Source organism: Myodes glareolus, chromosome 14 (genome assembly GCF_982192425.1).
Source record: "Myodes glareolus chromosome 14, mMyoGla1.1, whole genome shotgun sequence".
NCBI classification, from domain to species: domain Eukaryota; kingdom Metazoa; phylum Chordata; class Mammalia; order Rodentia; family Cricetidae; genus Myodes; species Myodes glareolus.
The window spans coordinates 17,148,960-17,163,172 of record NC_142039.1 but is presented as its reverse complement, the minus strand read 5'-3'; the positions used below and the strand labels follow the sequence as shown (position 1 = coordinate 17,163,172).

General features: G+C 45.7%; 1 protein-coding gene across 3 annotated transcripts in view; it reads left to right on the top strand.

The window, feature by feature from the left end:
• Camk1d (calcium/calmodulin dependent protein kinase ID) overlaps positions 1-14,213 on the top strand; it is a 407,618-nt gene that overhangs the window by 377,812 nt on the left and 15,593 nt on the right. For all 3 annotated transcript variants that reach the window (XM_087896387.1, XM_087896388.1, XM_087896386.1), the window contains exons 7-8: positions 6,263-6,375; positions 8,208-8,286. In XM_087896387.1, coding sequence (XP_087752513.1) covers positions 6,263-6,375; positions 8,208-8,286 — 192 coding nt within the window. The remainder of the gene's footprint in view (positions 1-6,262; positions 6,376-8,207; positions 8,287-14,213) is intronic.

Genomic DNA, 14,213 nt, shown 5'->3' with positions numbered 1-14,213 from the left:
ACAGCAGTGGCCACAGCCTGTGCTCACTATGGTCAGAAGGCAAGGAAAGGAGGTCAGCTAATGCTCACAGCAAATGCAGAATGCTTCGATGAAGAGGGATCATTTTCACTCATATTGAGGACCTGCTGGAACATTCAGAGACAAACCCCACTTACTACTTTTCCTGCCCAGCCCTCAGCCTCTCTACTCATTATTCAGATACCCTATTGATTTCCGAGACCCTGTCCACACGTACACATGCCGTGGAGGCCAAAAAGTCTTTTGGAAGCAGTCAGGAAATGGGGAGCAGAAGTGGAAATAAGGAAAAGGCTGGGGACAGGATGTACCCCGAAAGTTGCCCCCAGTGACCTGCTTCCTACAACCACCTCCTAGTTACCCATTCAGTGAACTCCTCAATCAATGCACCTGATGATGAAGTTAATACCCTAATGATGCACCCACCTGTCAATCGAGCCACCATCTTAGGAATGAGCCTTAGACATGTCAGCCTTTGGGGAAATATAGTAATCATTGCTCTTGTTGCAATGGCCAAATAGCTGACAAGAAGCCATCGAAAGAAAAAAGGGTTTATTTGGGCTTACAATTTAGAGATGGTATTGGTGGCAGGGGGAGCGAGTGCAGTCAGGAAGCAGAGAACATAGAGGAAACAGGGCTAGGCTATAAAACGTCAAGGCTCACCCCCAGTGGACCACTTCTCTCAGTGAAACTCTACCCCATAAAGGTGTCAGAACTTTCCAAAGTGATACCACCAGCCTAGGAACCATCTGCTCAAACATATGAGACTCTGGGGAGCATTTCAAATTTAAATCACAACAGGAGACACTTGTATTATACCCAAAAGCAACAGTCAACAAAACTGTATTATTCCCTGAAATATTAACAGAGAAGCTCTCGCATAGAGTGTTCTTACCACAAGAGTGTCAAGTGTGTTACAAATTTTAAGTCTCTCCCTGCTATCAGGCGTTCTGGTGTTTGTTCCCCCACCACTTCTGATCCCCTCCACACTTCTTCCTGTCCTCTCAGTAGCCATCTTTGGTATCTAAAGGCATATGGAACAACAGAGACCCTAAAGTATATAACTCAAGGGGTACAAGTGGTAGGCCAGAACACGGGTGGACCATGGAAACAGAAGGAAGAGAATTAGCTACTGGAACCGATGACACAACTGTAGGCTCGGGTGACACTGTGGCTTTAAGGATCCTATTGATTCATCTTCATCCCATTCACACAATGCCGCATGGTTAAATGGCCATAGACGTCATCTTCTCTGCCTGGGCAGGGCACCCACTCTCCTTATCCCTTTTGTTGGGGAGGTGGAGTGAGGTAGGGGTAGGATAACAAGCCTGGCCCCTACCCTTAACATTCTGAGGCTAGCCACCAGCATGGGCAGCCTTCATGGGTAGCTAGGTCACTTGGCTGATCCTTGGGCCAGCACAGGCCCAAGACTGGACTGCATGGTTTTATTTTTATTTAGCTTTATTTTCTGTGTGTCTCTGTCTGTGTCCATCCCCCTCCAATGTTAAGTGAGAGCCTGGGGGAAGTCTCTCAAATCCTTCTCTCTATCACCAGCCATCCCTATGGCCCAGGCAGAGTGGGTGTCAGGCAGGTAGGAACCTGGAGTGGCCTGGTCCTACCCTCTGGCCTATGAACTCCTCTTCAGGCCACCAGTGTTGCCCTCTCCCTTTTGAAAACAAAATACCCTTATTTGTAAATCCTTAGATGCTTGGGATTAAAACCCTTCCCTTTTCTTCTGGAAAAGAAAAAAAAGAATTAGCTACTGGTTGTGACTTGGGCATCTCTGTAGCAAACATTTTCTTTTCCAGCTATTTAGAGCCATGACCAAAGGTAAACAGGCCAAAGAACATAACTTAATGTAGGGTAATGACCACATTGAACTCATGGGCATCTTGACAGGAGCTTTTATGCTGTTACAGCCTTTCGGTTTCCAAGAAAAACTTCCCCCTGCCAGATCAGCCACAGCTGGCCACTCACTGCTGATTTTCACATCCACTTACATCAGCATCCTTCTCCATGGAAAACCACCTCAACAGTGTGGATCCATGGTCAGGAGCTCCACTGGGAAAAGCCAAACCATACCTTATTCTCTCTGCAAAGGCAGACCGTTTGCCCTCGGAGGTGGGCATGTGCATTAGATAATCTACATAGAATGTCCCAACAGCTGGGAGTATTGCTGTTCCACTGCCTCCTGCAAGTGGGGGTGTACAGAAAGTATTGAGTTGGTCGGTATTTTGAGATCTCCCTAGTTCTTCTGGGATAGGGCACTGGTGAGAGCTCCCCTATCTCAGCTTCTGAGCCCAGCCACAGGGGCTCAGCAGTCAACAAGGCAGCCCCTTCCTCCATGCATGTGCCTGTGCCTGGGTATCTCTCTACAACACCCTCCAGGTAGGTTCTGAGCCAGACCCTGACAACCAGAAGCAAAAATGAGGTCCTGCCCTAGGTGCATGGGAATAGTCGGAACTGTGCCCAGAGAGGATGTGCCATGGTAGATTCTGGCCCACTGCAGCAATTGCATATTATGGAGTACCTTCCAGAGAGTGGTCAGACCTTAATCTTCCATTCCAGATAGTTCCCAAGGGTGTGGGAGAGCCGAGCAATGGGGAGTCCAGATAAGCACAACATTACATTGGCCCAGATGTAGTAAGTGTTCCGTATGTGGGGAACTGACCTGAAGCATCTTGGTGAACACAGCCCAGAATGATTGTGATGGATTGAAAAGGTAGAGTCACATTCTAGAGTTATTCTTCCAGGTGAAGGTGTTGGGTAAGTACAGGCCAACAGACCTACACAGAGTTCAAAGGCTGAAGTGAGGGGTTCCAGTCTCAATTCTCCTTTACTGATTGAGCGCAGGAGTACAGAACACAGACCTGGAGCCAGAGGGGTTAGGCTTGAGTTCTAACTTTGTGTACTGTTCATCGGTTTCCTTTAAAATAAAGATGGTATAAGGACTGTATTCAGGGGTGGTGTGATAAGACCACACGAGTCCTGTGATCCTTGTGACCCTGGACTTGGTTGCTCCTGAGCTGTAAACACCCTAGACATAGGGAGATGAGGGGAGAGAGACATGGGTTATCAGGATTGGGGCACGAGCCTAATAGAATCTGTCTCCAGTAGAAGAGAAATAACCTTCTTTCCCAAGACCTTAAGCCCAAGAGCCAAATTAAAGAGGCCTAGGCAGTAGACCCCTATCCTTGATCCCCCCACACCTTCAGCAGCCCTGCTGTGGTCCTCATCCGCTGCCACCCCACTGAAGTCTGGGGCGGGAGAATTGTCTGTATTCTGTCAATCATGTTTTAAATAAACGCTGATTGGCCAGGCAGAAAGTATAGGCAGGAAAACCAGACAGGAAGTAGAGGTGATGCAATGAGAACAGGAGAATTTTGGGAAGGAGGAAGCCCATTCCATCCACTCCTGCCCAGACCACTGAAGCAACAGGATATGGTCTGCCCCACTGAAAAAGGTACTGAGCTATGTGGCTAGCATAGATAAGAACAATGGGTTAATATAAGTCATAAGAGCTAATAAGAAACCTGAGCTAATGGGCCAATCAGCTTTATAACTTATAGAGATCTCTGTGTGATTTTCTTTGGGACTAAATGGCTGGGGGACCGGGAGGGACAGAAAACCCCAACAAACCAGCCCCTCATGTTACAGAAGTCTACAGCGTTGTCCATCTTCATTCTCAGGCTACACGTCAGTGTCCAGGGACAAGGCAGAGCATCTCGGAAAGGGCTGATGGGGACATTTGGGAGGACTGACAGCAGCACAGCCTCTGACTTTTCTCCACAGGAGTACTGGGATTGAGGCAGGCAGGCTGCTCGTCCAGCTTTTATGTGTGCTCCGGGGATTTGAACTCAGGCCGTCATGTTTGCACGGCAAGCACTGTACTTACCAAGTCTTGTCCACAGCCATCTCTCTCTTAATTTTCTCTCAGGCCCCAAGACAGATTCATTCCCTTCTCTCTGGTCCTCAGAGCACCTGCACGAACAGTCCTCTGTGTAAAAAGAGGAAAGAGGAAAAAAAGCTAAGATGAAAAGAAATTGGAATATACATTAAGAAACTGGAACGAGAAGAAATCCTTCTTGAAAATTTTTAACGACTTTTTTTTCCCCTTGAGAAGAAAGCCAAACCATAAAGCAAAACATACTCAGCTGTTAACAAACAAAAAGCTCACATATCTAACATGTAGGGTTTTTCCAAGACAAACCAACATTTTGCTCTGTCGGCTTTTCCTAATGCACGCATTTTATTTTGCCCAAATCCTCATTATGGGAAAAATTTACATATCCCTCTCTCGGAGGCCCCAGGGCTTCCATGGGTAGTGAAGTATGCACTTGGTGGTTTCCGAAGCACTGGCTGGTTCATTTTGCCCACCGCAGCAGATCCTAACTAATGAAATTTTCCAAGCATTCAGCCTCGAAAACATGCTTGTGAGTTAGATGATGTGGACTCTTTGCGGCCCACAGAATGTCTCCTGGCCTTGACAACTGTCATCGCCCATTCCCTTCTGCAGCCAGCTGCAGCTGTGCCCCTGGTGGCAGGACAAATGAAAAATAGCTGACCTTTATTGTGTTTGTTAGGAACCAATAGCAAATCCCTCTAGACCTACAGTCTGTGGGTGCCTGTTCATTTGTTCTCATTACACTGCTCTCTAGGCTGTTGCTATGTTTGGAACAATATTGAGCTATGTGGGAAGAACGGGGCTTGGCTTGGGGTCAGGTCTCAGTTTGGGGTCAGGCCTCCCACCGTGGCTGCCACTTTCTGGCCCCCAGAGCCAGATCAGCAGCATAGAACCTGACTCTTGGGCTTCTAGAGTCAAGCACTGATGCCTTCTGCAGTGGGGTTGCTTACTGCCTTGACTCCCCTTTCTGCTTGTGTCCCGCCAGTCCAGCCCTACGGGTCCCAGGCATGCTGTGGTCTTTTCCTAAGTGTTTTATCTGACTGTAAAAACTACAAGAGATGTGTCACAGAAGCATGAGGCATAAAACCACATGGAATTTTCTACTCTGACTATCTATCTATCTATCTATCTATCTATCTATCTATCTATCTATCTATATACACACACACACACACACAAATGAAATTTTGATGCCTGAAATACATTAGTGATCTACTGGCAGTAAGATAACAATGAAATTCAGGGCAGAACTGGAGAGAGAAATCATGACTTTTTATGTTTATTTTATTTATTACTCTCTGAGCAGTTTCTCAGTAAATGCTTTACCTCTAAGCTACATGCCCAGCTCCAGAATCCAGTGTCATTGATTGACCTTGTGGTGATTGAATTTAATTGACCTGTCTGCTCTTGACATGGTTGCCAGATGACTCTTGGTCTCTCCAGAGCTCTTACGTGTTGCTAGCACTATCCTAGTTGGACCATTGAGACGCTGTCTTTGAAATGGCCCAATGGCACCTTGGCTGGGGTGTTGTGATTCTACAGTGTGGTAGCTTGAGCCACCTCCTGTAGATGTTTGTTGCTTGTAATGGAAAAAAAATGATAACATTTCTGATTCCTGCTTGGTTGAATGATAGTGCACAGGCCAGGATGAGTCTTAGCAACTTGATATCCAGGTTGTAAAATTCCCTCTTCTTCCTTAGCTCCTAAATAGAATGAACCCAAAGGGTCCAAAAAGATGGTCAAGTATGCATTTGTTTGTTCCTGTCACCAGCCTGACAGTTGTGGACAGTGTTACAGACATGATTAATAACATCCACACATGGAAGATTGCCTGGTGATTTTCTAGGGTTCATGGAATTCTGTTAATGCCATGTAAAATGTTATGGGGGTGGCAAGGTGGTTGAGCAGATAAGTGTTTGTGACCTTACTTCAATCCCCAGAAACTATAGAAAGATGGAAGGCAAGAAGTGACAGTAAAGTGTCCTCTGACTACCATGTGCATTCACCATGGCACATGTGGACCCTTATAAACACATCATATACATCATATGCACATACTAATAAATAAAAACATAGCAGAAAGCTTTACGGTGGAAGTATGAATCTGTGTATTTGGCTCTGGGTGTGATGGAGTTAACTTTTTTGCTGCTTAGGAAGACATTTTCACATCTATGTCATGTTCATGTCTAGAGGGTGTGGTTCCTTCACTGGGCTTTAACTTCAGCGTACTCAGTGTGAGTTCCTTTGATCTGAATGATGGATTATGTGTCTTCCTTCCAGACAAAGTATGAACCCAGCACAGTGACGATGCACACTCAAATCTTACTCCCTCTTGTCTTGCAGGCTCTGTGGCTACCCTCCTTTTTATGACGAAAATGACTCGAAGCTCTTTGAACAGATCCTGAAGGCAGAATATGAGTTTGATTCCCCCTACTGGGATGACATCTCTGACTCTGGTGGGTCTCTCGTAGCATTTACATCCAGAAGCCCAAGAACCCTGGGGCTCAGAATGGTCCTGAGACTGCTGTCTTCTACTGGGGTTACTGTAACAAAATGCCACAGTCTGTGTAGCTTAAATACCAAGTGTTTATTCTGTGTAATTCTGAAGGGTGAAGTACACGGGGCCTGCTTTCTAATTCACAGGCAACTGCCTTCTTGGTATGTTTGTCTACAAATGGGCAAAACTTTCTGGGTCCCTTTCATACTCGTGTCTTCCGGGAGAGCCCTGCCTGCATGTCCTAATCACTTCCCAAAGGGCCACTTCAGATGTCCTCATTGTGGAAGTTAGGATCTCAAGAAAGGACTTGCGGCACCCACCATCTTTTAATCTATGGTCGCTCCTGAGAAAGTTCTATGAGCTACATCCTTAGGGTTGACTTGGAGGACAGACTTGAGATGTATTGCCCTGGCCAAGGGATGTAGACTTGCACATCTACCTCTCCCTGATCCGGATGCTCTAGGGATGACATATTCTTATCTGACATTTAATGGCTACCATCCAGGTGCTGAGTGCTAGAAGTCCTGGACATGCGCTAACTCGCCCAGTCCTCAGAATGACCCATTAGATGGGTATTTATATTATCCTTGCATGGCTGATAATGAAACTAAAGTCCCATTGGGTAAAACAACCTGTTCTAGTTTATGGAGTCAGTACTGAGCAGAACTGGGATTTTTAAGCCCCAATTTTCCCGAAGCTCACTAGTTATGACAGGATTGTATATGTGAAGTCACGTATCCTCAGCAAGACATTCTTGCATTGAGCAGCCATGGTTTGCATGGTAGAGGTCTCTTAGCTGAAGTTGTGATTTTGTTGTCCAGAGCCCATGTTTGAGACACAGTACACACACTGAAATCCTCCTAGAGAAGCTTACCATCCTGTTCAGGAGACAAAGCAAACCCAGGCCCAGGTGAAGGGGAGAAAACCGCAGAAGGAAGAAGGGAGGGAAGTAACACTCTCTGTTGGGCTGTTTGTACAGATCATTTTTATTATTTATGTTATTTACTCCTAACTGGGACCCCCTTGCCTTTTTCCTCAACCACTTCAACCTTCAGTAACCTTCAGCTAAAATAGACCTTGCACGGAATACTAGACTTTGGAGCTTAGAAGCCAGAGGTTTCCTCTAGAAATTGAGACCTGTGGGCAGCAAGCTGCCATACCCTACAGGGTAACAGGTTCCAAGCTGGCATATAATATCAGCTTTGGGTTCTGTGACCTGTTCTTAGTATCCAACTCTGAGCTTTGCCCTATCCATGGTGGCCAAGCCCTCTCTACCACACCAGTGTACATCTTGCTGTTTGTTTGCAACATCTCATTCACTCAATAGCTCAAGAATGATGCAGATGCTCCTCTGGGGTATCCCCACACCTGGCCCTATGACCTGGTGGCTTTGAAGCAACTCAATGGGTTTAGTAGAACCAGTAATGTCAATAGCACATTCAGAGGACATCCCCAGAGCATCTCTCTAAGGCAACAGTGAACTGAAGAGCATGTGATCATGAAGATTTTTCCTTTTATTCTCTAGACCAAAGGCATCATTAGTAGCTAGCAAAAAAGAATTTAGAGCCAGAAGTCAGGGTCCCAGCCTGGCTCTGCCACCTTTTCGTTCACTGGGTCTCTCTTGGAGTGCCAGCCATGCCTCTGCTTTTATCTAAACACTGGTGTCCTTGTGTACAAGGTAAAGGGAAGGTGACTAGCTGGTCTCTCCTCATATTTAAATTACAAGAGTATCCTATTATCACATTTCAGCCCGCAAAGTGATTCTGTGCCCTGTGCTTTCTTTTTGAACAGCCAAAGACTTCATTCGGAATCTGATGGAGAAGGACCCAAATAAAAGATACACTTGTGAGCAGGCAGCTCGGCACCCCTGGTAAGAAAGATCACCTTTGGGAGGCTCTTGCCATTCCATACCCTCCCAGAGTAGGCTTTTTATTGGCTCCTCTTCGTCGTGAAAGCACTCAGGTGTTCACTTCAGGTCATCCTGGCAGGGGTTTCCCTCATCTCCCGAGCCAGTGTTTGTCCCTTTCCACGTCCTCAGGATACAGACTTCAGAATGCACTCAGAAGTTAAGTCGTATAAGATAGCAGGTAGCTTTTCATCTTACAGGTGGCTCTGAGGATCACTTTTGCTAAAGGAAAACACCCAGAGAGGCATTGATTGATTGGAGTGGTTTTTTTTTTTCCAGCTAGTGTTTCTTTAACTCTAAGGGGCTCACTGATGCTTTATGGCATCCCACACACTGTCAGTGTTGTGTTTGTGTCATGAGACTGGAACCCAAACACTGACAGCTAACTGTGACTTTGGGTTACACTTGCTTCCTGAGTGTCAGCTTTCTCATTTTTAATTGGGAGTAACAGTCCTAATTTATTAAGTTAGCATAAGAAATAGTCAGGCTAGTTCACACAAAGAGATTCACACAGCATCTAGACAGAGCAGCTGTCTGGTTTGTTATAAACCCATGAGCATTCACTTTGAAACAAGTACCCAAGAGTAGAAAACTATATTCAGTGGGTTAGTCAGATTTCTTTTACTATAACAAGATACCTGAGATGATGAACTTTAAAAAACAGCGATTTTCTTTTGGCTCACTGTTTCAGAGGGTTCAGCTGGTGGTGGAGTCTTTGGCAAGCAGTGGGAATTCATGGTGGAGCAAGAAGCCCACCTCATGGTAGCCAGGAAACAAGAGAAAGAAACCAATATACCATAGTTCCATTCGAGGGTACTCCCGTGATCTAAAGACCTCCATGAAGCCCTATCTCATAAATATTTTCAAAGATTTTTACCACCACCCACTAATGCCAAGCTAAGGGCTAAACTTTGAACCTATGAACATATTAAACATGTAAACTAGAACACACAGTGTAATGAACATAGAGGCAATGCAGTGCAGCTCAGTGGTAGATCCCCTGTCTAGTATGTTCAAGGTTTTGGGTCTACTCCCCTAGCATACATGTGTATGGGGGAAAGTCAAGGAGGGAGGGAGGGAGGGATTGAGGAAGGGAGGGAGGGACGGCGAGAGAAAGAGAGAGAGAGAGAGAGAGAGAGAGAGAGAGAGAGAGAGAGAGAGAGCACCTTGAATTATTCAGGAAGAAGTTCCCATAAGAAGCACCATAGAAAACTGCTCTGTGTTTGGTTCATCATCTTCTAAAGCATTGCCTCCAAGCTGTTAACCCTCTTCAGGGGACCCACTTAGAAGCAGTGTCATAACCCAGTTTCACAGTATTCTAATTCGTCACCCCTGCCCTGCCGTCTGTTGAGTCTCTTTGTGTTCCAGTATTCACTCCTTTCTCTCTCTCTCTCCAGTAACGCTGGGAGGGAGGTTTTCCATTCATTTCAGATATAAAGAGATAGTGACCAAGTGAAGACACCATAGCTAGCTAACGGCAAAGTCAGGACTCTAGCCAAAAAGGCCTGGCTCCATGGTGAATGCTTTTCATTGTATAAAGAAGAAGGGCAACAGCAGAGGGTGGGGAAGCAAGGGAAGAATTTTCTGGAAAGGTAGGCAGTTCTGATTGTGTGTCACTGAGATCTTTCTTAGTAACTTCAGAGAGTGGGTTCATGTACATGGTGGCAATATGATAAAGTTTTTCTTCCTTCCCACGCCTTTGAAGGCACCAGACTTTTGAGATTATCATATAGCAAGAGGAAGTGTCAGGCTTCCTCAAGTTTGCTCAATAATCCAACCCCACTCTGTAGGAACTGAGAAAAGGACAGATTAAAGTCTGCTTTCTCCATTTTAAAGATGTACTGTTGTTAAGTACATCCATGTCTGTGGATCTGCGTGTGGATATATGCACACAGAAGTTCAGGTGCCTATGGCAACCAGAAGAGGGCATCAGATCCTCATGGCCCTGGAATTTGCAGGCAATTGTGGGTTCACAATTTGATCTGAGTGCTGGGAATTGAACCTGGGTCCTCTGCAGGAGCAATGCATGCTCTAAACTACTGAGCTGTCTCTCCAGCCCTTTAAAAACAGTTTTATTAGCAAATGTTAATTATATATAAGGATGGGTTCCATTCTGGCATTTCATATGGGTGTGCTTTGGTCACCTCCGTTCCTACTGCCCTCACTTCTTCTCTTCCCATTCCCACGATTGTCCTTCTTCTCCCACACTAGGTCCCCTTCTACTTGTCACATACACAGACGTGTGTGTGTGTGTGTGTGTGTGTGTGTGTGTGTGTGTCTAAGGAGGGAGAGAGCCCTAACAAGTTTAGTTAGGTTTGCTTACGTAAGTGTGTGTGAAGTTGTTTATATAAGTACCTTACCCATGGGTACACCACTGGAAAGCGTTTGCCCCTCTTCCAGCAACCATTTACTTACTGTCTACAAACCCTCAGGGAGGTTCCTTCCACCTTCATGATAGGGAAAGCTAGTCTCTCTTAAAAAAAAAAAGAAAAAGAAAAAAAAGAAAAAAAAGTCAAATTCTCTTTCTTGCAACTTCAGGAGAATAGACTAGGCCCCACCCAATCTGGTGCCGAGCCACATTCTTGAATTGAAGAAGGTTGTCATCCAGCCTACGGGAAGGCAAGGAACTCCAAGCAGGATGAGTAAACATGGGCCCAGAATAGGTCTAACCACTGAATGTCCAGAATTGAACCATGGTACTTGGTCTTCCTTGGTATTATAGAATAAAGGGAGACAAGAAAGAGATGAATCTAGAATCAAGAGCGAGGATTAATGGGGGTCTGGCCTGGCTTCATCTCTTACTGTCTGGGTAGGTAAATGCTTGGACCCCTTGTGCATCCTCTATGGACTATAGATCATACATTATAATGCATACCCTGGAGGGATTCTCAAGGGGTTAATTAAGATAGTACATGTAACAAAACAAGACCACCTGGCACCTAAGGTATCTGTGACATATGTAAATTTTTAATATTTTATTAGTGTCCTAAGAAATTGAACTGTGCCCTTCTAGCAAAGGAGCCTTGGGTTTTTGTTTATGTATTTGTTGTTGCTGCTGCTGGTGCAGTTTCTATTTTCTGGTACTGAACCTAGGGTCTTAAATGTGCTAGGTAAATGACCTACCACCGAACTATATCCCTAGCCTCCTTTTTGGTTTTTTTTTTTTAAAAAAAACAATTTGAGGTCTTTCTGAACTGTCCAAGCTGACTTTGAACTCATAACCCACATGTGATTCCAAACCTTCTTCACCAAGTAGAAAAAAATTAACATTCAGAAAGTCCTATCTGGTCACAAGACTGGGGAAGGGAAGCTTGAGGGGGTCTCAAACACCAAACAGGAAGGTACAGAGCAGAGAGGAGGGGGCCTAATAATGAGAAACACTTGGGATCAAGAGTATGAGAACGTGACTTAGAAATGATGACTTGGATCTGGGTAAGGTTAGCCAGCCATGCTGGCATTTGGAAAGTCAGGATAGGTTCACACTGAAGAAGTGTGGCACCCAGGAGAGAAGTCAAGCTGGGGACAAAGATTTGAAGTCATCCTTAGAAGCCTGGGAGCTGTGCCACCCAGGGTTTCCTAATCAGAAGCCTCATTACAAGCGCTTCCATTTTTTACTGTATTTCCAAATGCTCAGGATCCAGACACCAGGAAGTGATACCATACATTTGATACATCACTAAGCCTCACTCAGGCCTCACACTTCTCTACATTGTGAGGTCCTTGTCTTCTCCACAAGGGAGAATTGCCCAGGCAGGCGACAGAAAATGTGGGTCCAGCTGGGAGCCAGCAAGAGGTGGGGGAACGCCTGCAGGGGAGCCCTACCAACCTTGCTGGTCTCAGAACTGGCTCCTGACACACTCAAACCCTCTGAGCTTCATGTTCATGCACACTTGCTCATCCACATTCAAACTCGCGGAGCTCCATGTTCACACACGCTTGTTTCTCCCTCTTTATCCAAGGCACCCAGGCTCAGGAGAGCCCCTGGGAAGTGCATATGCTTTCCCGAACCTCAGAACAGACTGCTCCAGACAGAATAGGGCTCTTTCTTCAGAAGCTAGTCAGTACCCTTTAGCAGCTATTTCTAAGCCCACTGTCTTTTGGAGTTTGCCTTTCTCCTGCTGAGACCTTATAAGGAACATGTAAACTCTTCAGTGGGGGCCAAAAACAGCAGGCTAGGAACCCATCCCTGTCTCACAGCGTGTGGGGTTCATTTCCAGGTCAGATTGCCCTGAATATTATCTCTGGCTTAATTGACAAGCAAATAAAGTCAATCAGCATGAGAGAAATTGATTTTAAAGAATTAAGACAATTGCTCATATAATTGTGGGGTCTAGGAAATCGAAAATGTGAACATAGCAGCTTAAACCCTAAGACACTGTCTCTTCCTTTTGTCTTCAACTGATGGATAAGGCTCACCCATGGGATGTGAATAACTCAAACTCTACTAGTATTATCTAAGAAATACTTTGGCTAGAACGTAGAAACTAGCATATGTTCAAATATCTGGGTGCATAGCCAAGTTGACATATAAAATTTACCATTATACCCCTAAAGGTTGACTGAGATTCCATCCCTCTGCAAGATCCCAGAAATGCTGGCTCTGCTTGGCCATGGGAATTGGGAAGTAGTCCCAGAGACTATGGTTGGGAGGTATACCAGAATCACCAAGCCCATCTGGACCAAGTGACAGAATCAGAGAAAGTAGAACATGTCTGAAACACCACACACACACACACACACACACACACACACACACACACACACCATCATGAAGACCTGAGCTCAATCCCCCAGCACCACAAAACCCTGGCATGGCTTCACAGGCCTATAATTCCAGTGCTGGGGAGACAGATAAAGAAACAGCCCTGGAGCTCACAGACCAGCCAGTCTAGCTGAATTGGAATGATCCAGGGCCAATGAGAGTGATGCAGGAAGACAGCCTCCATCAGCTTCAGGCCTCCGTGCAAATGTGCACGCGTGCACACACAAGTGATTGTTCTATCCGTGGGGTCAGTTTGCCTAATGCCGATATGAGTTGTGAATAAACACGGTTTAACTGCTTATAAACAGTAGGCCCTGATTTGAAGCTGGGTTTAGAAAATGCTGGCCTTGGGAGATTATAAAAGTAAAACTGAACTTAGAAAAGCTCTAGATCCCCAAATAGAGTAGGGTCAGAAGGGACAGAGACGAAATGAAGGAGCCTTCTGACGTGGAATGAGAAATGCAGTCACACATGTATTAAATCATGCATGCTTTACACTAGGATTCGCTGTTCCAAATAGGCACTTCCCTCTTGTCCAACAGAGAAAAGAAAAGCCCCAATCAGCTCCTAATGACCGACCTGCAGAATCGTGCGACTCTGGAAGAACTTTCCCCTTGTCTATATTCCTAGCTGTCCAGATAGATTGAACAGCACACTTGGACTTCAGCCACTTTGAAGGATGCCCAACGGTACCGCTGAGCCACCTGCTGCCAGCTAGACTCTGACCCATGTGCAACCCAGCTGAGGGCTGTAGGAAGTGAGCGGGAAACACTCCTAAAATAACCCAGAAGCGGTTCCTTAGATCCTGATATAATAACCTGTAATAACCCACCAGGAGGCATGGGAAGCAGTACGCAGACAACAGGCTCCGACTCAGGGCGTCAGGATACCAGGCTACTGACAGGCAGGTGGAAGTGATGTCCCAGGGTTCCCCCTCCCCAGTATCTACCCCCACCAAGATGTTCAGTTTGGACCCAGCTCTGGCCCACAACCATTCTCAGCACACTTCCTATCTTTCTGGCCCAGTTATTTCCAAGAAAGAGCTGAGCACAGATTCGTTAGAATTAGCATCGTTTTCTGAGGACAGAACTGTTAAAGATGATACAGAAGGATTCCGAGGGAAATAGGT